Source organism: Somniosus microcephalus, chromosome 1 (assembly GCF_052327205.1).
Source record: "Somniosus microcephalus isolate GS21.2 chromosome 1, FLI_Smic_1.0, whole genome shotgun sequence".
NCBI classification, from domain to species: Eukaryota; Metazoa; Chordata; class Chondrichthyes; order Squaliformes; family Somniosidae; genus Somniosus; species Somniosus microcephalus.
Genome location: NC_140987.1, coordinates 392,603,031 through 392,626,097, shown reverse-complemented (window position 1 = coordinate 392,626,097; position 23,067 = coordinate 392,603,031). Strand labels below are relative to the sequence as shown.

General features: G+C 44.5%; 1 protein-coding gene across 4 annotated transcripts in view; it reads left to right on the top strand.

The window, feature by feature from the left end:
- The first annotated feature begins 14,463 nt into the window (after nt 1-14,463).
- The window catches only part of LOC147125102 (U3 small nucleolar RNA-associated protein 14 homolog A), a 44,340-nt gene continuing 35,736 nt past the window's right edge, over nt 14,464-23,067 (top strand). The window contains exons 1-3 of one of the 4 annotated variants that reach the window (XM_085997356.1): nt 14,464-14,755; nt 15,118-15,335; nt 22,536-22,611. In XM_085997356.1, coding sequence (XP_085853482.1) covers nt 15,310-15,335; nt 22,536-22,611 — 102 coding nt within the window. In that variant the 5' untranslated portion in view covers nt 14,464-14,755; nt 15,118-15,309. The remainder of the gene's footprint in view (nt 14,756-15,117; nt 15,336-22,535; nt 22,612-23,067) is intronic. The other 3 variants (XM_085997348.1, XM_085997342.1, XM_085997333.1) reach the window with 3 other exon arrangements.

Below are 23,067 nucleotides of genomic sequence, written 5' to 3'. Positions count from 1 at the left end.
TGTTAGAGCAGTTTTAAAATAGACAAATGGAAGATTGTGAGTAGAAACTGCTTTTTTTTGTATTCTGGAACAAATATTACATGGTCGTTGCTATCCTCCAGTGACTCGAAGTAAATTTAAGATGAAGATTGAAAGGAATAAGTTAATGTATGCTAGTCTACAACAACGCATATCTCTGCAATTCCCATTTGCACTATGTGTGCATATACTGAAAAAGTGGGTCTATGCCCAAATCGTAGAGTCAATGAAGAATTAGAAGGATAACTAGTGAATGGAGCACAGGTCATTCTATTGTCCTTGCATACTGTATGTTCACAAATTCACATTAAGGTAGCTGATGGTCTGGATACTTGGGGACACACATCTCTCTTATTCCCTATACTAGAATATGTCCTTATTCTAGCTCCTTGCAAGAGAATGCTGCACATAACAGGTGCCAGTCCATCGAGACTTGAGAGAGTCATTTGGATTGTTTAAAATAAATACACAGTAGTTTAAAATAATATATTTCCCCAAGTCATTGGTGGAGAAACCTTTCAAGAAATTACCCCCCCCCCCCCCGCCTTGCCAGGAACTGACCACCTCCCACCACCCTGCCATCACAACCAGGCCATCCTTTCTGCTCGGAACCTACCACCTGTCCCCACTCCTTCCTGTCATCTCTTGTGGACCATTCCCCATTGCCAAGCACCATACCTATTGGCCACAGCTGATCCGCCCCCAAGAAAACGTCTATCGCTGTGCTTTTGTTAGTGGCACCTTGCAACCCCCCTCCCTGGCACTCTTATCCAACAAACCTCTTCCCCAGTGCTTCCACACCCCACCACGGACATCCCAGTACTGCCCCATTCCAAGTCCACTCAGTGCTCCCATACCCCAGGGCCCCAGAATTCTCCTCAATGCAGCCACCTCTATCAGACCCTGTTACTCCCTCCCAGTGCTCTCAAACTCCATGATTGCTACCTTACAGTGCTCTCACATCCTACAAGCCCCTTCACAGTTATCTCAGGCTCTCATACCTGCTTAAAGCTCCCACACCCCATGACACAACTCCCATCTCCCAAGACAACCTTCTCAACACCTCTTGAAACATCTTCCCTACCGTCTTTTAAAAAGTTAAAATATAAAATATAACTGCTTGGTTAAATTCCGCTTTAATTGCAATCAAGACTACAGGTTTTACACTTATGTGCACATAATTATTGAATTCTAGCCCAGAAATATCACTAGCACTCTGGCAACTCTGTAATAAAAGGACAATTTGAATTATTTAATCACAGTAAATCAGTGGCCCTGATAATATATTACATTTTACATAGCATAAGACAATATGGCCTGGAAATGTGGCTACACAGCACCTGTTTTCCAGGCACTAAACAGCCTCCTAAGCAATCTTCCCTCTAATTTTTTCTTTGGGCTGCGTGGCCCATTCAAAATTCCGCACATGTGCTGTTTTTCCATTTAAAAGCTGGTAAGCTGGCTGCACGGGACCTCTAGAGGGTTGCGCAGCTTAAAGGGAACATTGCTCCTAAGCCTCCAATATGGCAGGCAGAAAGTACACACACATTACGAGCCAGTAAAAAAAAATGGTATCCAGGCCCCATGTCTGTAACAGGCATTTGTGCCTTTGCATATGTAAATAATGGGCCAAATACCTGTATGTAGCCCCCTCTGCAGTATCGGTTTGTCTGGAGGCAGCCGGCGCTTGCTGCATTCAGGAAAACCAGGTCTACATGCGGCCTAACAGGCATCCTTAAAGGGACATGCTGCAGGCCCATGATTTGCCTCCATGGATTCCTGCGAGTGCCACCCTTCTGGGAGCACGAGAGTGCAGAACCAGCCCTACGGTCACAGTCCAGCTGCACATTCATGGATATCTTCAGATATGTCTAGGTACAATAGCCTTGGTCTGTACATGTGGGTAAGAGCTTAAAGTCACACATTACTTCATCACCTGAGGTACAAATGCAACTATCTTGGATGCCCCCTCTGGACCTCCCCCTCCAGAACCTGCAAATAGAGAGGGATGCTCAAATGGATATCCATAACTCCTTCTGAGGAGTTGCCTAACTCCTACACAATGACAGTTCCCCGATGAAACAGACACTGATAATAGATAGCATTAAGAAGCTCGGACTAAGTTCAGTTTTGGAAACATGGCGGAACAGCAAAAAACACTTAGATTGGTGGACCCAAACAGAGCAGATACTCCCAAAAAGTGAAAGGAAGGATGAGCCTACTTTGAGAGAAAAGACCGAATACAGTGACCATGCCTCTCATACAGCACCTGTTTTGTATGAGCACTGAGACTCTGGAACCCTGTTCAGGTACTCTGGCCACATTATGAGACTATGGCCTAGAAATTGGGTTCTGGTCTTGCCAGGGTTGTAGCGCCAGAAAGTTTGCGCCAGCGGTAATGCGGCAGCGCGCGACGAAAATTCGGGTGCGCCGGGCCCAGACGGCGGCGGGCGCTAAAACCCTCCTTTAGCGCCTCAAAACGGGCGTGAACTTGGGTTTCCCGGCGCTAATCCCCCGCTGCGGCACCCGATGCGGTGCGGCAGGCGGGGGAACTGCAGGCCTCCTCCTCCTGTTAAGGAGGAGCTGCCTGCAGCCGACAACTGTCCGGCGGATTGACCCGACATCTGAGCCCGGCACCTCGGGGAAGTGCCGGGCTCGCATCAGACACTGATCAGGGCCGCGGGGGGGGAATGCAGGAGTCCGGGAAGGGAGGTGCGGGCAGGCGGCCGCCGGGAACGCGGCCGGCCGCCGCTCCACCTTTATGCGCCGGCGCACACTGGGGGAAGACTCTGTTGCCAGAGTCTTAGTTGCGCCTGCCACGGGCGAGGCGGGCGCAACTGAATTTCGGCTTGGGGCCGGGTTACCACGGCAACCGGGACGCTGCGCACACCGATGACGTCATCGGTGCCGGCGCAGCGCTACCGGTGCAACGCCGATTTAGGGCCCCAGGGAATTTCTCAACTGGCCATAACTCCGGCGCTAGGCCCTCTAGCGCCTCAAATGCGGCGCTAAGCCTACCGAATTTCTAGGCCTATGATCTCATTACCAAAGCTTTTGGGGCCTTGATGAAAATGGATGGATAATCACAGGCTACATGCCTGTGATTTTCCATAATGTATTTCAACAGGTGTATAGCTTGTCAGCACAATTGCTTCCAGATTGGATTATGAAGCACACATACAGTTGGTACTGAGCTGACCTCAGACCCCAGTGTCTGATAAAACAAGCACCATCACCCAATGTGAGTGCTCCCATGGGTGCAAAACATCGCAATATTGACTCTTATGTGACCACACAGAGCACAAATGTCTTGAAGGAACAGTATTCCCAGGTGTTTTTTTCCTGTAGTTGACAATAACATTTTATTTGTTTGTGGAAGCTGAACAAATTAAAAATAATTAATTTTTTTCACCTTCCAAGAGTATAGTCCCTGGTTATAACTAATGAATACAGCTTGATCAGTTCTCTGGGTTGAGCACTGTGAAGCCCAGGTAATCCTTTAAAGTCACTCAAATGATGATGCTAGCATGATTTTTGTTTTCACAGTAGCACTAGTTCTGACTTTAACATGTGACATCAAGCACAGCTGTTCATCAATCAGCATTGTGCTCTGTCATACATTCTGCTCATAATCACAAATTAAATATAATTGAATTTGATCTCCCACAGCTTACAGTGCTGTATACTTTTATTCTGACTCATGGTGACTAGTATAAAGTAATGCAATTACAGTCACTTGTTGTATTGCAAGGGATCCTCTAACTTGTCATTTGCCTTGGGCCTCAGGTAAGCAAAAGTCAGCCTTGAGTACATGACATAGATGTTTTTCTCTAGATCAAATGTTTATTAAAAATTAAACATCAATGGTAACTCAGCAGAAAATCCAGCAACCTCATCTCAGCTGGGGCAACAATTGGGGTGCTACAATTGGCCTCTTGGCATGGATTCCAGAGAGGAAAGTTAGCCAGGGTCCCTGCACCTGATCACTATCCAGTATCCCTGGCTGTAACTGTGTGTGGATGCTCGGTGAGGACAGGATTGAGTTTGGCTGTGATAGAATGATAGAAATTTCAATACAGGAGGAGGTCATTTAGCCCATCGTACTTGTGCCTGGGCCAGCTCCACATTGAAGTTACTGCACTAATTCAGTTTGCTTTTTCTTTCCCTGTACCATTTCATATTTTCCCTCCTCAAGTATTTATCTATTTCCTTCTTAAATGCCGTGATTGGTTAGTTTCAATAGCCATGTGTGGTAATGCATTCCATATTCCAGTAACTCTGCATGAAAACATTCCTTTCAACCTCCTCCTTTATGCTTTTAATACTCATTTTAAGTTTTTGCCCTCTTATTAATAATAATGCCATGTCAGAGGGGGCAGAGCCGAAGGCAGAAACTCCCTACCCTGGAAGTTCCTGCTTCCTCAGTCCATAAGGGACCAACCTAAGACTGGAGGCCAATACGCTGAGTCAGATGAGGCATACCAACCTCTTAAAAAAAGCATTCATTGTTGAAAACCTCCAATGAATTTTATATATAATTCACAAGTTCTGCAATTGGACAGAGTCTGTTGTGGCTATCTTCTTGGATGTAGAAAATGTTTTCAGCAGATATACTGCAATTATCTGTTCTATAAGATTTGTAATAATGACTGGTTTGGACCTGATGCCAATGCAATGTGTAAAGACACTACATAAATGCAAGTTCTTTCTTTTCCCCAGTTTTCTTTACTTCTTAGTGCTAGTGTTCCAGATGTGACAGCAGCTTTCTCTCGTTATCATTTTTCATGTCTGTTGGGGGTTTTCTCTCTGCCCCAAAGCAGACAGAGATGAGCGCGTACTGGTTTCAAGCAATCTTTATTCAAGCACGTGCAGGGAGAGGCTCCCTCAGCCGCAGCTGAGACGAGAGTCTAATTTTTACATTCGAGCAGTTGGCTTATATACAATCTTGTATCTTGTTTCCTTCACATCTTCAGGACCTGGCCAATTAATTGCCCAAGTCACGTACACTTAATCACATCCCCACAAAACACATCTTGTTTATCTCATTTGCCCTGTTTCCATATCTGCCATTGTTCGACTCTTTAGCTCTTATCCAATTTCGTACTCTTAACCACATCTTCGCAAATCACATCTTGTTTATCTAATTTATTCTTCTTCCATTCCAAGTATAGACCGTACGTCCTTGATTGGTGGCCCATTGTTCAATGCATGGCCTCTTCGCCTTCTTTCACTCCCCCAATCATCATGTAATATGCTTTTTCCAACTGTCAGCAACTGTCTTTGTTCTGCCAGACTTCTCCTTTATTACATCAGCCAGCTAGTCAGTTAAGCCGCTAATCTAACTTTTAACCCCTTCAATGTCCAAGCTTAGGTTGTGTGTTAACAGGCTATTTGACTGCATAGGACATTGCAACTGAGCTGAACCCTATTATCACTAGACAATCCCTTACATACACTTTCTAGAAATAGTCCCTGGAGAGCAATCAGGAGGAAGAACTTTGACTATTCTGGACACCTTGAGACTGATTGTTCTTTCCTGTGAGTAAAACATTGTATTGTATTGCCTCCAGGTGTTGCAATTTCATCAGTACTAATTTCAATGATTGTTCCCTTAGGAATCTTTGATTCTGCCTTTTGTTCTTCACACTTCTTTCATACCTTAAACATCAAGTTCAAAGTCCTTTTGTTTGTTGTTAGTAAGTTCCTGTTTATATATTATGCACAGAATTCAATGTTGCCACTTAATCAGGATAATTTACTGTGTTAAAAGTCAATGGTGTCCCTGTAAAAAATAAAAACAATAACATAAAGCTTAGTAGTAAATTAGGTCAAGGATAACAGATAGTGATGGTGAGGTACATATAAAGCAATAGACATGTGGTAGTTAATTACATGTATGACAAAAGATGCCTGGCAGTAAGTTATACAAGAAGTAATTCTATCAAACAGATTTGCTAACACCATAAGTGAAGTTTGAGCAGTTTATGAACATAAGCAAAACCCTGGAATTGAATTACTGTCTTAAAGTCAGTGCAGTTCCTGAACTTTATTTTTAAATAGTGTCCTTTTGCTTTCTTACCTTTTCTTACTATTATGCTGCAGGCATGATAGTAAGAAGAGGCAATGTGATCTAGGTTAAAGTGTAACAGAGCTGTTACTGATGTAGGACATGAATTTATATGGCATCAAATTACTGCACCACAAGTTGTTTTTCATAAGTAGCAGATTACAGAGAAATACAGTATAACGTTTATCTCATAATACTTCAACTATAATGCATACATCTCTATATAATCTATATTGAATGATTAAACATCACATTGTGATATTTCCTCTTTGTATTATTAACCAGCACATCCTGATTTTTGGACTCAAATCCCAGAGGCATATGTCAGAATTAACAATGTTAGCCAGTACACATCAGTAGTTAATAATTATACCTTGAAAGCAACCACTTTACTTGTGTGATACTATGGGGGTAATTTTAGTCTAGCCTGCCCGATGGGAACGGGGCAGGTTCTGGTCAGTTAGACACCGCCTGATTTTACGCTCCATTGAAGTCAAATATTATTTTTCAATTTTCTTTCCTCCTGATGTAGATTCTTGCTGAAGTACGGTTCTACAAATGACCCAAGTGGCCATTCGTCATGCATGAGCCTGAAAATTAAAGCCCTGATTTTAACCCAGGGCGAGAAGCCCCAATAATGGACAGAAAATTGCTGAGAGTAGTAGGAGAGGGCATGACAAGATTGTTGTGAGGTGAAGAGCTGTACTCGCACTTGCTGCTATCTGAGTTCCCATGCTGATTCCTGTGAGAAATATAGTCCAATTGATGACTCACAGTTCCTGAATAAAGCTGGCCCAATGATATCAGCTTAATTAGCAAAACAATGATGTTACATGAGTCAAGGTTCACATGCAAGCTGAGAGCTCGTATTTGAGGTCATTTACCTATAATTTCAGCAAGAAAGAACATTATCATGGCAACCCAGAAGCTTAAAGTGACCACAGATACTATCGTACTTTAAAGGAGAAAAAGTGAATATCACCAGGAAAGAAATGACTACAACTGGAGTTTTGTCCCCATTTATATCCCAAAAGGAATTATTATAGTGAAGGGTATATTTCCTTCAATGGTAGCAATCATCAAATTGATCTCTAGACAGAAGGCACCCAGGACTGTGTACCTTCAGGCACAGCAATGACAGCCCAGAGCTCATAAGTTCTGTATTTGTATTATCTGTTAAATAATTCACTACTGTGAACTGCATGAGCTGAGTTGCTAAATAATCCATCCAAGGCTAAGTCATTAATTGTTATTCTTTGCAAGCTAATTCGAGATCTGGAATGTGCTATGTCGGGTTATTAGATTTTGGTAAAGCCTGAAAGAACTCACTATTACACTCTATCCATTTGAGTGTATGCATGTTGGTATCAATAGGGTAGATTTTCAACTTGCCACCTAGATTTTGCGGATCGGCTGCCCGATATAGAAACTGCCCGATTTCCATTTTCATTCTGTAGCTCAATTCAGTAACAACAAGACAAATGAAATCTAGTAGTTAGACTATTGCCAACATTTGGTATAAATATCAAACAATTCTACTGTAGAAACTTAAATGTTACTCTTCTACCACATGACGAGCTTCTGATCAGAGTCAGGCAGTTGGTGAGCCAATGACTGTGGGTAAAGGCAATGTCCAGTGTAGTACCAAGACCTACAGACCAGAATCCTAGATACAGTTCTCGCTCTGTACTGACTAAACTGATCTCCGTTGGAGCAGCAATTGGTCACAATAATTACCCTCAGCGCCTTTGGGCTATAGAAAGGAAAAATCATGCTTTTGCTGGAAGGCATGTGTGTATCCATTTCAGATGAGGCCAAGACAGAGCTCCAATTCGATGCACTCCAGGATAGAATCACCTAGCGATACTGGTTAGGTTCATAAATAAAGAATGACCATTTGGGTGAGATGCTGGTGAGCTGCCGGTGCCTGTGGAACTACACTCCACCATGAGTTGGTGCCTTCGAGAGGAGGGGAGAAAAGTGAAAATGAGGGGGAAAATATTGGAGGCTAGATGCATCCTGATAGGGAGTGAGGCAAAATAAGAGACTCAATCAAGCTAGGACAGTTTCATACACCTACTAGCAGCCTATTATACAGAAGCTTAGGATAGATGTCAAGGATAGGTCTTCTGTCCAATTCCCTGTGTGAGCCAATGAGGCTATGTGACAGAGAGGCTAAAAAGAGGGGAAAGGGAAAAAGCAAATATTCACCCAGTACATACTACACATGGCAGTCTTCCGTCTCAAAGGACGATGGTGTAAGCACCAAGGTACTGTAGTTTAGTTACTTTGCCATGCTGCAACTAAATGAGTGGCTGAATAGTCCAATGTTTGAGCAACAGTTCTTGCCACAGATGGTGCAGACATAAGTCATGAGGTCAAATTATGAAGCCTGCACAATATTAGCTTGTGAGTCCTGATACTCTTTCCTCTTTGCTTGTTTCTCTCCTGTTAAGCAACCTCCTTTCTCCTCTGGCTCACAACAACACGTTTCGAGTAAGCATGAGACTTCGTAGTGGCGTATACGGCACAGACTTTATTGATACACAGTAAAGGTGATCAGTCTTAACTGTATACAGAGAGTGACTTTACCGGTTTCTGTATCTTTCAAGTACACTCTGACAAACTGTTGAAAACCATGCTCCTTCATTCACTATATTTTAACTACATCAAAGGAAAATGTCAAAATGACGTACCTGTTTCCCAAATCCTCTGAAAACAGATTATCTATGTAAACAGTTTGCAATTGTTTACCTCAGAACTATTTCCCTTAACAAGGCTTCCTTTACCTACTGGTATCTTTAGCAAAAGGACTCGCTACCCCTGTTTTATTACCCCACATTTATTTCCTTACACAAGCACTTTACGTATCAGAAGACAAGCCATGCTTTCTCCTTACGACACTTCAATGTCATCCTGTTTAACAAAGAAGTTCAACTGTTAAACTTTTAACTCCCCAAGATGTCCAACATGCATTTCTCCAGGTTTTCTAACATCTCTCAGCCACCTCTCCTCAGCCTCTTTAGCTACCTGAAGCAGCACAGCCCTCCAGTGTGGCCTATTATTTGCCACGTCTTGCCAGCTTGAGGTATCGACATTGAAAGCTTTCTAGTCCCTCTTGCAAACATCTTTAAACTTGAGCCTAGGCCAACCCAGCAATCTTGAAGCATTTGCAAGTTCTCCATACAAGAGGTCCTTTGGAATATGCCCACCTTCCATCTGATCTGGATGACCAAGCCACGGAAGGCATCTATGTTTGAGACAAGTTATTAGAGTCGGCACCTTAGCTTTTCAAACTCACATTTTTGTCTTTAACTTCTATTCACTCTGAAGATCATGCTTCAGTTTCAGAAGAAATTATCAGGCATGTGAAAGGATTGACTCTATACAAGTACCATGGGGCTGATTTCATCTGTGGTGTACATCGAGCAGGTGGTGAGCGAGGCGACCGCTACACCTACCCCATGACAGTGGGAGGACTGATCCGTTTTGGTGGTTGGGTCGCATTTAAATTTGATTAGCAAGCTGCCAGTGCAAGCTGCCAGTCCAACAAAAAACTCGCGACCTAAAAAACAGATGGTGGGTGGAGAAAGCGCAGGAGATCCAGCAGCTAGCCAACAACCACGACGTGCGTGGATTCATTAGTGCAGTCAAGACCATCTACGGCCCAAGCACCCAAGGCCCATCCCCACTGCAGGCCAAGAACGGAGAGGTACTCATCAAGGACAGAGAGGCAGTCAGTGCCCGCTGGAAGGAGCAATTCGAAGATCTCCTTAACCACGACTCTGTCTTCGACACGAGTGTCCTCAACTCCATCCCACAGCATGCTACCCGCCACCATCTTGGCACAACCCCAGCCCGGCATGAGGTTGAAAAGGCCATCCGACAACTGAAGAACAACAAGGCCTCAGGAGCAGATGAAATCCCCGCCGAGGCACTAAAGCATGGCGGAGAAGCACTACTGGCACGAATTCATGAACTAATTTCTCTTATCTGGAAGGAGGAGTGCATGCCAGGGGATCTCAGAGATGCCGTAATTGTGACCATCTTCAAGAAAGGTGAAAAGTCCAATTGCGGTAATTACAGAAGAGTTTCCCTGCTGTCTGCCACAGGGAAAGTCATCGCAAGAATCCTCCTCAATCGCCTTCTACCAGTGGCTGAAGAGCTCCTCCCAGAGTCGCAATGTGGATTCTGCCCACTAAGGGGCACAATGGACATGATCTTCACCACACGTCAATTACAAGAGAAATGCAGGGAACAGCACCAACCACTGTACATGGCCTTCTTTGATCTCACAAAGGCCTTCGACACTGTCAACCGTGAGGGATTATGGAGTGTCCTCCTCAAATTCGGCTGCCCTCAAATGTTTGTCACTATCCTCCGCCTGCTTCATGACGACATGCAAGCCGTGATCCTGACCAACGGTTCCACCACAGACCCAATTCACGTACAAACCGGGGTCAAGCAAGGCTGTGTCATCGCACCAACGCTCTTCTCAATCTTCCTTGCTGCAATGCTCCATCTCACCCTCAGTAAGCTCCCCACTGGAGTGGAGCTAATTTACAGAACAAACGGGAAACTGTTCAACCTCCGTCGCCTCCAGTCCAGATCCAAGGTCGTCCCATCCTCTGTCGTCGAATTACAGTATGCAGACGACGCTTGCGTCTGCGCTCACTCGGAGGTTGAACTCCAAACCATCGTCAACACCTTCACCGAAGCGTACGAGAGCATAGGCCTTACACTAAACATCCGTATGACAAAGGTCCTCTACCAACCTGCCCCCACCACACATTTATGCCTCCCGATTATCAAGATCCACGACAAGGCCTTGGACAACGTGGACCACTTTCCATACCTCGGGAGCCTACTGTCAACAAGGGCAGACGTCAACGACCAAGTCCAACACCACCTTCAGTGTGCCAGTGCAGCCTTCAGTCGCCTGAGGAAGAGAGTGTTTGAAGACCAGGACCTCAAACCCGGCACTAAGCTCATGGTCTACAGAGCAGCAGTGATACCTGCCCTGCTGTATGCCTCAGAGACATGGACCATGTACAGCAGGCACCTCAAAGCACTGGAGAGGTACCACCAATGCTGCCTCTGCAAGATCCTGCAAATCCATTGGCAGGATAGGCGCACCAACGTCAGTGTTCTTGCTCAGGCCAACATCCCCAGCATCGAAGCTTTGACCACGCTCGATCAGCTCCGATGGATGGGTCACATTGTCCGCATGCCCGATACGAGACTCCCAAAACAAGCGCTCTACTCGGAGCTCCGGCACGGCAGAGAGCCCCAGGGGGGCAGAGGAAATGCTTCAAGGACACCCTCAAAGCCTCCTTGCAAAAGTGTAACATCCCCACCGACACCTGGGAATCCCTGGCCCAAGACCGCACAAAGTGGAGGAGAAGCATCCGGGAAGGCGCCGAACACCTCGAGCCTCTTCGCCAGGAGCAAGCGGAAGCTAAGCGCAGGCAGTGCAAGGAGCGCACGTCAACCCAAGCACCCCACCCACCCGCCCCTTCAACCACCGTCTGCCCCACCTGTGACAGAGACTGTAGGTCCTGCATTGGACTCATCAGTCACCTGCGAACTCATTTTTAATGTGGAAGCAAGTCATCCTTGGTTCCAAGGGACTGCCTAAGAAGAAGAAGAAGACACCCAACCCATGACAGTGGGAGGACTGATCCGTTTTAGTGGTTGGGTCTCATTTAAATTTGATTGGCAAGCTGCCAGTGCTAATTTTGCTGCTGTTTGGGAGGACGGGAAATCGGGGAAGCATTGCTGCTTCTTAAAGCCAGCTTGCCCCTCTTAAAGGGGACGTGGTGTATGAAAAGTATGTTTCTGAAGCGGCAAGCACAATATCAAAGGCCAAGGCACCATGATTTCTGGATACTGCCGTCAAGGTGGTTATTAAACAATTCAGGATCAAGAAGGATGTTCTATTTCCTTCAGAAAGGTGATTGAGCAGGTCAATGCCAAGAGCATCATTCCTAACAGATGGCTACAGGGCAGGAAAACAATTAATGACCTTGCCAGAACTGCCGAAGTTCTTACTTTGAATACAGCCCTGCAACACCACACTTTTCCCCAGCACTACCATTCCTTCCCTCCCCACTGCATAAGCCTCTCCTCCAATCAGAATGGGACACTTTGCTACACCTCCTTCATCTTACAATCAAAGATGCAATGCCTGCTGCTGCCCCCAAAACTGGCATAAACAAATTGTGTGTCCTGGCCAATAGTTATCCCTCAGCCAACATCACTAAAACAGATTATCTGATCATTTAGTTCAGTGCTGTTTATGGGACCTTGCTGTGCACAAATTTGGTGCTGTGTTTCCCGACATTACAACAGGGCCTCCACTTCAAAAGCACCTCATTGGCTGTAAAGCGCTTTTGGAATTCCAGAGGTGGTGAAAGGTGCAATTCTTCTTTTATTTTGTTTGAACTTGAATAAATTTCACATTTCTGTTAAATTCTTTGATACTTCACAATGTATACACTTCCTTTCATCCAGTGACTTCCCTTCTTGCACACACTTGCTGCTACTTCCTCTCAGCATGAACACTATGCTAAGCTGCCTTACACTTCTTCATAACTCTTTCACAGGGCACACACAAGCCACTCCCACTCTTCTTGCAGGACAAGCTGGCACATAATGGAAGGGAGACTGCAAGAACTGGGGGAGGTGCAGCTACCTTGCTAACATAGAAACATAGAAGATAGGAGCAGGAGTAGGCCATTCGGCCCTTCGAGCCTGCTCCGCCATTCAACGAGATCATGGCTGATCATCCAAACCCTAGCACCCAGTCCCTACACCGACAGCCATCCCACCCAAGCCCTATCCCCGTAACCCCACGTATTTTAATCCCCCCTAACACTAACACTAAACTCTCATTTCAATGAAGGACGCTGCATTGACATTTAGGGTGCAATCCTGCCAGCCCTGGGGAGGCAGGTATGGAGGCGGGACTGCCGGTAAATGGCAGAATTTGGGGGCGGGTGCCCAACCCGTTCCCAACCCGTCTCCGTGCCATCCTGCCAAGAGGCGGGTAGCTGTCCTGTGCCGGGTCCTGTCTCCTTGGAGGCGGGAAGGGATTAGAGCCACTTAACTGCCTGTTAACATGTAGTTAACAGGCAGAAAATTGGCTTATCACCATTTTGCCCACACAAGTGCTGGCTTCCCGAAGGCTCCAAACCCCGCCAAGGTCACCGAGGAGAGTAGTGGGTCTGCAGGGGTCTGTGGGGTGCAAAAGTGCGCTGTGAAGGTAAGTGATGGGTGCAAGTGTGGAGAGGCGAGTATCTGAGGTAAGTGGGAAGTGTTAGAAAAAGTGTACTTACCTTTGTTTCTTCCTTCAGTCGGAGGGTATGCGGAGAGTCTCGCACCTCTGTGGTAGAGATGACAGATGGCCGCTGCATTCTCCAATGCAACAGCCATCTCATTTCTGCAAAAGAGGTTTGATGAGGTCTTGAATTCAAGATCTAATCAAACTACAGAGAATGTCATTGTTTGACAGCTTCACAGAGCTGTCAATTCATCTGTCAAAAATGGCTTTCCCTTAATTGGCCTGCTAAGCCTGCTGGGCGGGCTTAACAAGGTCAATCAATCAACACGCCGTAGCGTGCCGTCTTGCCTTGAGGCGGAGGTCCCCGATGGAGGGCTCTCTATGCGGGAGTCCTCCCCTGTTCTATTGGGGACTTGGCCTGGAGGGTGTTGCACGGAGCAGTCCCGTGCAACATAGTTTTAAGTAGGTTCACGGACTCCCAGGCCGCCTGTTTGTTCTGCGGCCTGGAGGAGTCCGTCTTTCACATTTACGCTGAGTGTGAGAGGTTGCAGCCCCTCTTCCATTATTTGAAGGGGCTGCTCCTCGATTTTTGGTTGCACTTCAGTCCCACGCTCTTGATCTACGGTCACCCGGTGCGGAGGGGAGCGGGCTGGTTGGAGGACCTCCTCGTGGGTCTGCTCCTGGGCCTGGCCAAGAAAGCCATCAATTGGTCCAGGCAGCGGGCGGTCAAGGGGGTCGTCCGGCCAGATTGCCTCCCTCTCTTCCGCGGCCATGTTCGCGCCCGGGTGGCCCTGGAGATGGAGCACGCGGTGTCTGCCGGCACGCTTGAGGACTTCCGCGACCGGTGGGTGCCGCGGGGACTGGAGTGCATAATTGATTTGAATAACCAAATTCTGATTTGATTTGTTAACATTTATTTAAAGTTCTATCAGTTACAGTTTATTTGTTTATTTTTTGATTGGTGCTACCAAAAGAGGAACAAGGTCAATCAAGGGAAAATAGTGTGGGTTGGCCAGAAGTTGATGGAGGCGGGTCTAAAACCCAGCAAGTGGGAGACCCACCTCTAAAAACTCCCCATTGGCAAAATCACTCCCTTAGGGTTGGAGATGGTGAGGCTGGAGGTCACACACAGCAGAGTGCTTGGCCATTTTCTTGAGCTTGGCGAGGGAAGAAATTGAATGTTGCCGGAGGATGCTGCAGGGATTTATTTAAATTTGTAGGTCTCGGGAAGTGATTGTTAGATATTAATTTGGATAATCCTCCCACTCCAATGCTATTGATAATGCTTCCCGTATTTGTTTTGAAAATTTCCACTTGGCCTTTATATACACATTCAAGCAGCGCTTTATAGTTATGGGCAATACATGTCTATTGCAAATCTGTTTATTGTAAGTTTGTTCCTCATAATAAATTGTTTTTAAAATAAGTACATTTGTAAAGAGAAATAAACACTAATTGTTATAGCTGCGTTACATTGCACCCAGCAGTTAAATGTCTGCAGCCGATCTTGCTTATTGAGTTGACCTAATTTAATGCACGTCTTTTTTTTCAAACAACCCAGCTTCCTCTGTTTAAAAGGTCCTTTTTCTGATCACAAATCTCACTCCTGAATTTGTTGACTGTTGCTTAATATTATTCTAATGCACATTAACAGGAGACCTGAAAGGATTATTGTTATTTCTCTCACTTGTTTATATTAATGTTATATTTATCTTCTTCTCATTGATCTTGTATTGCTGGGTTGCTGAAGTCCCAGGCCGGTTGCCCTGGTTACTGCTGCAACGCTCCACCAGACGACTAGATTTACGGCAGGCAGTCTGTTTGTTCCAGAGAGGCGGTTGGTGAGATTTCGCGACAGCTTGTTGTTAGCCGGAAGTGTGGCGGTTGACGGCAGTGTGCGTTGCCTGGATCCATGTGCAGGAGCTGAAAGATAGCAACGAGGATGGAGCAGGAGAAGGGTTTAACCAGGTGAGAAGGAGCATCTCCTTACACACGGGGCGGAGTGGGAGGCTTGCAGCCTAGGTTGGGGCCTTTGAACGTTCCTTTACTATATTTATGGAAGCAAGAGGTGTCTCGGTGTTGCTAAATCGCAGGAGTGATTCAAACAGATCGTTGGGGCCAAGGTGCACGAAACGTGCCGTTCTCCCACAAAACAATTGATTTCTGGGGCTAAAGTCAGATGCTTTATTTGGTGATTTACGCAGTGAAATTGCTGACTGTTAATATCTTAAAAGAAAATTACATCTGCAAGCGGCTGATAGAAAAACTTCACACCCGGTATAAGAGTCTGACCGCCCTTCCCCGCCCCCCCAAAAAGATAGTCTGCCTTTCCGACGCTGACAGACTCGCTGTTTTATTTATTCCCAGAAGTTGGAAAAGTTAGTTTTGACGTGTGGGCTGAATGGATAGCTCTTTTAGAGATCTGATATAATAGACCAGATGGTTTCCTGTATTATAAAATTCGATGTTGTTTGACTTAGACCTATCACTCACTTTGTTTAAAAAATATATTATGTACATTTTTAGGGTTGCCACCCACCTGGTTTCAGATAGGATTATTTGGTTTTTGAACAGGCCATTCAGAATGTTCATAAGATGTTATATCAACTCCAACGATCTGTATTTGAAATAGAAGTTTGACATTTTCATCTATTTCTGTGGACCTGGTGATTTACAGAAAATAAACTGCAGTTGTTGCAGCAGATTTGGTCCACTTAAGCAGTTGTGAATAATGTGGTTGGACAATTCGGTGTTGTTTATTTTCTGTAAGATGCCAAATATATATCTATCTGTACTGACTATCTTCTGTGTCAGCTGGACGTCATTGCTAGCACTCTCTGGACTATAAGTTTGAATGCCACATCAAGACTTGAGACAATACACTAGGCAGCCATTCCATTACAGTACTGAAGAAGCACTACTTTGTTGAAGGTGCCGTCCTTTGGATAAGACGTTAATATCCACCTGAACAGGACTTTGCTTTAACATCTTACTGCACTGTTGCAAGAAGAGCAGGAGTTCTCTTGGTGCCTTCGTCAAGGTACCTTTGTCAAGATTGCTCCTTCAATAATTACCACCGAAAAACAAACTATCTGGTTATTTTTTTTTGTGGGTTATTACTGGAGCAGAATGGCTGCCGTGTTTGCCTACGTAGTAAACGTCACACCACTCCAAAAAGTAATTAATTGTTTTGATGATTTAATGCTACAGTACTATACAAGTGCAAGTATTTTTTTCTCCTAGTCATGTGTTCAAAAGTTATAGGGTGCTTTTTGTGCGTTTTCTTATTTTGATTCATATATTTGGCATTTTCTAGCAGTAACAGATCCATTAAGGAGCAAACTACTTTTCAAATTTCAGTGACGATAATCAGTGTAACTAGTCCCCCCCCCCCCCCCCCCCCCCAAAGTTCAAAGATCTGTCAGTCCAGTAGTTGTTTCTGTATTCCGTCTTTGATGAGTCACAACTTCCTCCACTTTAACATTGAGAAGCACAAAGCCTTCAGCCTCTGCCGCAAACTCTGCTCCCTTACCAAGGATTTCTTCCTGTTCCCCAGCACTGTCTTGGCCTCAACAAGACTTTTCACAACCTTAGCATCCTTTTTCAACCTTGAGCTCAGTTTCAGACCCCATATATTCTTCACCACAAAGAGCACTCCATTCCACCTCTGCAGCACTGTCTTTTTCCGTTCATACTTCTGACCCATCCATCGCTGAAACCCATATCCATGTCTTTGTCGCCTCCACAAAAGACTGCTCAAACGTTCTCTTTACCGTACTTCCTCCACTATCCATAAGCTCCAACTTGTGCAAAACTCAATTGCCATTAACCTGTACCATGCCAAGTCCCACTTGCCTATCACCCATGTTTTTACTATATTGTCTACCTGCCTCCTGCCATACTAAATTTTAAATCATCATCCTTATCTTTTAATCACTATATGGCTCGCCTCACCCTGTCTCTGCAATCTCCTCCAGTTCTATATCCACCTCTCCGTTCCTTTGACTCTGGCCTTTCGGTGTATGCGTTCCCTCCATTGGCGGTAGCCACCTGGGTCCTATACTCTGGAATTCTTTTCCTATACCTCACCGCCGCCTTCTCCTTTTTAAAAACCTTCTCAAAATCCATCTCTGACCAGGATTTCAATCACCCCTTCTGTTCAGTCTTGGCGTCTGTTTTCTTTGCACAAATTTGTGAAGTGTCTTGGGACATTCTTTACTGCACTTAACATTCAATGGCATTATCATCAGTGAATCCCCCACCATCAACATGTTGGGGGTTGCCATTGACCAGAAACTCAATTGGACCAGCCACATAAATGCTGTAGCTACTGGAGCAGGTCAGAGGCTGGGTATTCTGCAGTGAGTGGCTCACCACCTGACTCCCCAAAGTCTCTCCACCACCTACAAGACAAAGTCAGGAGTGGTAGAATACATTCCACTTGCCTGGATATGTGCATCTGCAACAATACTCAAGAAGCTCAACATCACCCAGGGCAAAGCAGCCCATTCACCACTTTAAACATCCACTCCCTCCGCCGCTGACGCACCGTGGCTGCACAGTGTACTATCTGAAGGATGCACTGCAGCAACTTGCCAAGACATCCTTGACAGCAACCCCCCCCCCCCACCAAAACCCACGATCTCCACCACCTAGAAGGACAAGGGCAGCAGGTGCATGGGAACACCATCTCATCCAAGTCACGCACCATCCTGACTTGGCCATGAAATTGCCATTCCTTCATCGGCATTGGGTCAAAATCCTGGGATCTCCCTATCTAACAGCGCTGTGGGAGCGCTTTCACCACATGAACTGCAGCAGTTCAAGAAGGCTCGCCACCACATTCTCCAGGGAAATTGGTGATGGTCAATAAATGCTGGTCTTGCCAGTGACATCCACATCCCCAAAATGAATACATTTTTTAAAATGTTAACGGCACTATATAAATGCTAGTTATATGATTATAGGTAATTACAAATATAGCCTACCTATTGTGGAAAATATTTTGATACTGGCTTACTGTAGTTCTCAAACTAAACTGATTTACTAACATCCTGCTAATATGAAGTACTCCAGCTGTAAATGTGGGAATATTTCATCAACAAATCTTTAAGCACAAATGAAGTTTTCGCAAGAGGGAATAAACTCATTTTGCCACATGTGGTGTGTTCTTCATGTGTCTATTGTACTGCCGTGTTTCTTTGCATTAGTAGAATTGATCCACTCAAAAGCCTAGATCATTCATCAAGATACATTGTTAACTGTTGTATTTAATACAACACACGATAGCAGGTCTGAGTATATTAGAATGGCATAAAGGCAGTAATTTACATGTTTACTTCAATTTCTGTGTATAACATGGTGGTGTTCCTTTCCTTACACACGCACAATCACATTAATAGTAAGAACCCTCAATATTGCAGAACTTCCAGCAGAAGCAGTTTTGCTACGTGAGCTGGTTGCTAATTTGCCTTTCTGCACTGTGGGCCTGATTCCAAGACCAGTGGCAACACCTGAACTACTGTGGTGCAGGTGTCACACTTTGATTACTGCCTGTATGGGAAACCAGACCTCAGACTTTTCTGTTTCTTTCAGTCTGCCTTCTGTAAAGAGAGGAGAATGCATGTGCAATATTTCAGTATCCAGAATACAGAACAAGGGCCCCCTTGTAGTCTCCAAGTCATGCTGCTGATTAACTAGGTATTGGGCAATCAAACATAGAAAAATAGGAGCAGAAGTAGGCCATTCGGCCCTTCGAGCCTGCTCCGCCATTCAATATGATCATGGCTGATCCTCTATCTCAATACCATATTCCCGCTCTCTCCCCATACCCCTTGATGCCTTTTGTGTCTAGAAATCTATCTATCTCCTTCTTAAATATATTCAGTGACTTGGCCTCCACAGCTTTTTGTGGTAGAGAATTCCACAGGTTCACCACCCTCTGTGAAGAAATTTCTCCTCATCTCAGTTGTAAATGTTCTACCCCATATCCTGAGACTGACCCCTCATTCTAGGCCCCTCAACCAGGGGAAACATCCTCCCTGCATCCAGTCTGTCTAGCCCTGTCAGAATTTTATACGTTTCAATGAGGTCCCCTCTCATTCTTCTAAACTCTACTGAATACAGGCCTAGTCGACCCAATCTCTCCTCATACGACAGTCCTGCCATCCCAGAAATCAGTCTGGTGAACCTTTGCTGCACTCCCTCAATGGCAGGCAAGGAGACCAAAACTGCACAAAGTACTCCAGGTGTGGTCTCACCAAGGCCCTGTATAACTGTAGTAAGACATCCTTGCTCCTGTACTCAAATCCTCTTGCCATGAAGGCCAACATACCTTTTGCCTTCCTAACTGCTTACTGCACCTGCGTGTTTGCTTTCAGTGACTGGTGTACAAGAACACCCAGGTCCCTTTTGTACATCAACATTTCCCAATCTGTCACCATTTAAATAATACTCTGCCTTTCTGTTTTTCCTACCGAAGTGGATAACTTCACATTTATCCATGTTATACTGCATCTGCCATGTATTTGCCCACTCATTCAACTTGTCTAAATCACCTTGAAGCCTCTTTGCATCCTCCTCACAACTCACAATCCCACCTAGTTTCGTGTCATCAGCAAACTTGGAAATAGTACATTTGGTTCCCTCATCCAAATCATTGATCTATATTGTGAATAGTTGGGGCCCAAGCACTGATCCCTGCGGTACCCCACTAGTCACCACCTGCCACCCTGAAAAAGACCCATTTATTCCTGCTCTCTGTTTCCTGTCTGTTAACCAATTTTCAATCCATGCCAGTATATTACCTCCAATCCCATGTGCTTTAATTTTGCACACTAACCTCTTATGTGGGACTTTATCAAAGGCCTTCTGAAAATCCAAATACACCACATCCACTGGTTCTCCCTTCTCTATTTTACCAGTTACATCCTCAAAAAACTCCAGTAGGTTTGTCAAACACGGTTTCCCTTTCATAAAGCCATGTTTACTTTCTTTAATCCCGTTGATATTTTCTAAGTGTCCTGTTATCACATCCTTTATAATAGACTCTAGCATTTTTCCCACTACTGATGTTGGGCTAACCGGTCTGTAGTGCCCCGTTTTCTCTCTCCCTCCTTTTCTAAATAGTGGGGTTACATTTGGCACCATCCAATCTGCAGGAACTGGTGCATAATCTATAGAATTTTGGAAGATGACAACCAATTCATCCACTATTTCCATGGCTACCTCTTTTAGTACTCTGGGATGCAGATTATCAGGCCCTGGGGATTTATTGACTTTCAGTCCTATTCATTTCTCCAGCACTTTTTTTTACTAATACTAATTCCCTTTAATTCCTCCTTCTCACTAAACCCTTGGTTCCCTAGCATTTCTGGCAAGTTATTTGGTTTTGTCTTCACAGAAGAGGACACAAAGTATTTGTTTAGTTGCTCTGCCATTTCCTTTTTCCCCATTATAAATTCTCCCGTTTCTGACTAAGGGACCTATATTTGTTTTCACTAATCTTTTTCTTTTTACATACTTGTAGAAGCTTTTACAATCTGCTTTTCTGTTCCTTGCAAGTTTACTCTCTTACTCTATTTTTCCCCTCTTAATCAATCTCTTGGTCTTTTTTTGCTGAACTCTAAACTGCTCCCAATCCTCAGGCTTGCTACTTTTTTGGCAACTTTATATGACTCTTTGGATCGAATACTATCCTTAATTTCTTTTGTTAGTCATGGTTGGGCCGCTTTTCCTTTTGTGTTTTTTGTGCCAGAAAGGAAGGTATAATTGTTGCAATTCATGCATTCGTTCCTTAAATGTTAGCCATTGCCTATCCACCATCATGCTTTTTAATGAAGCTACCCAATCTATCATAGCCAACACACTCCTCATACCTTCATAGTTTCCTTTGTTTAGATTTAGAACCCTAGTTTCAGATTGGACTTCTTCACTTTTTCCATCTTAATGAAGAATTCTATCATGTTATGGTCACTCTTCCCTAAAGGACCCCGCACAACAAGATTATTAATTAACCCCTTCACATTGCATGATACCCAATCTAGGATAGCCTGTTCCCTAGTTGGCTCCTCAACGTACTGGTCTAAAAAACCATCTCGTACACACTCCAGGAATTCATCCTCCACGGTGTTATTGCTAATTTGGTTTGGCCAGTCTATATGTGGATTAAAGTCACCCATGATTACTGTAGTACCCTTGTTACTTGCATCTCTAATTTCCTATTTGATGCCATCCCCTACATGACTGCTACTGTTTGGAGGCCTATAGACAACTCCCACCAGTGTTTCCTGCCCCTTGGTGCTTCTTAGCTCCACCCAGACTGACTCTACACCGTGATTTTCTGAGCCAATATCCTTTCTCACTATTGCTCTGATTTCATCCTTTTCCTTTTTGCCTGTCCTTCCTAAATATCGAATATCCTTGGATATTCATCTCCCAGCCTTGGTCACCTTGCAGCCATGTCTCCGTAATGGCAATTATATCGTATCCGTTTACATCTATTTGCGCTGTTAATTTGTCTACCTTATTACGAATGCTTCGTGCATTCAGATACCTTTAGTTTGTCGTTTTAACATTTTTAGACAAAAGGTGCATTCTGGATCTTAGAGTATGTGAGGTCCACTTAGGAGAGTGACAAATGACTGTGTGCCCAGCAATATTTACATTTCCACCCAGTGCTATTCTCCATCAGATACCGGGCAGAAACAGAGCTGGCAAATCTGATGATAAAGTAGGACTCTGCTGTCACCCGAGCATGTTTATATGCAATTTATATTTGTCTCTGCAGCTAACAGTGAAACATGTGCTGTCAACTGCACTTTTGCTGGTCCATTTGGGTGGGCTAAGAGCTGAGCTTGTAGCCGAGCAAAATGACTGCTAACATCCAACGTTTGTTGCTGGTGGCATTTTGCTCCTTGAGGTGGTGTTCCCTGCCTCTGGAAGCAGCACCATACTGTAAATAAGGTGGGGTCAGGAATGCGTTATTCTTGGCTTGCTTACATTCAAATTCTCAGTTGACTGGCATAATTTCAGTTGCATTTTTGAAATAATTTAATTGAGGTAGGTCAATGTTACCCAGCTTTTGTCCAAACAAACTGTTCTTTTGCAAACTATTTTAGCTTTGGTTTATTCAAATCTGTATAAACCTTGCATTTTTCTGTTTCTTAGTGGTTTACTTTCCCTTGGCGTGGAAGAGGAGGATTTGTTTAAGACTGAACATGTCTTGACTGCCAGTGAGGATGAGGTAATATCTTCTCTCTCATTTTTTACAATCTTGACTTTTGTATGTTACTGTAAAGCACAGATGTTCAAACTGCGCCCCACAGATCACGTGCCGCCCCCAAACTTCAGAACTCTGGACATTAAAGCCTGTGTAACTCATTCCTTTTTTGTGCTGCTGCTGCTTATTCACTGGTTTGACTTGTTGAATTTTGTGAGCCTGGAGGTGTGGGAAGGGCTCTTCTTAGTGCTGTTGATCTCTGGTTGGTAAACCATAAATTAGCACAAGATCTGTTGGCATCAGCAACTTGATAATGCAAATTAATGGGAATCTTGTTGCAGGATTATTTTTCTGAATATTGAGAAAACAAGATCCACAGCACAGGGCACCAACCAGGTTAACAGAAATAAAAAGGTTGCGATAAATCAGGAATTAATGATCAGGTCATCCGTTTTCAAATGGGAATCCCTGAATGCTCAA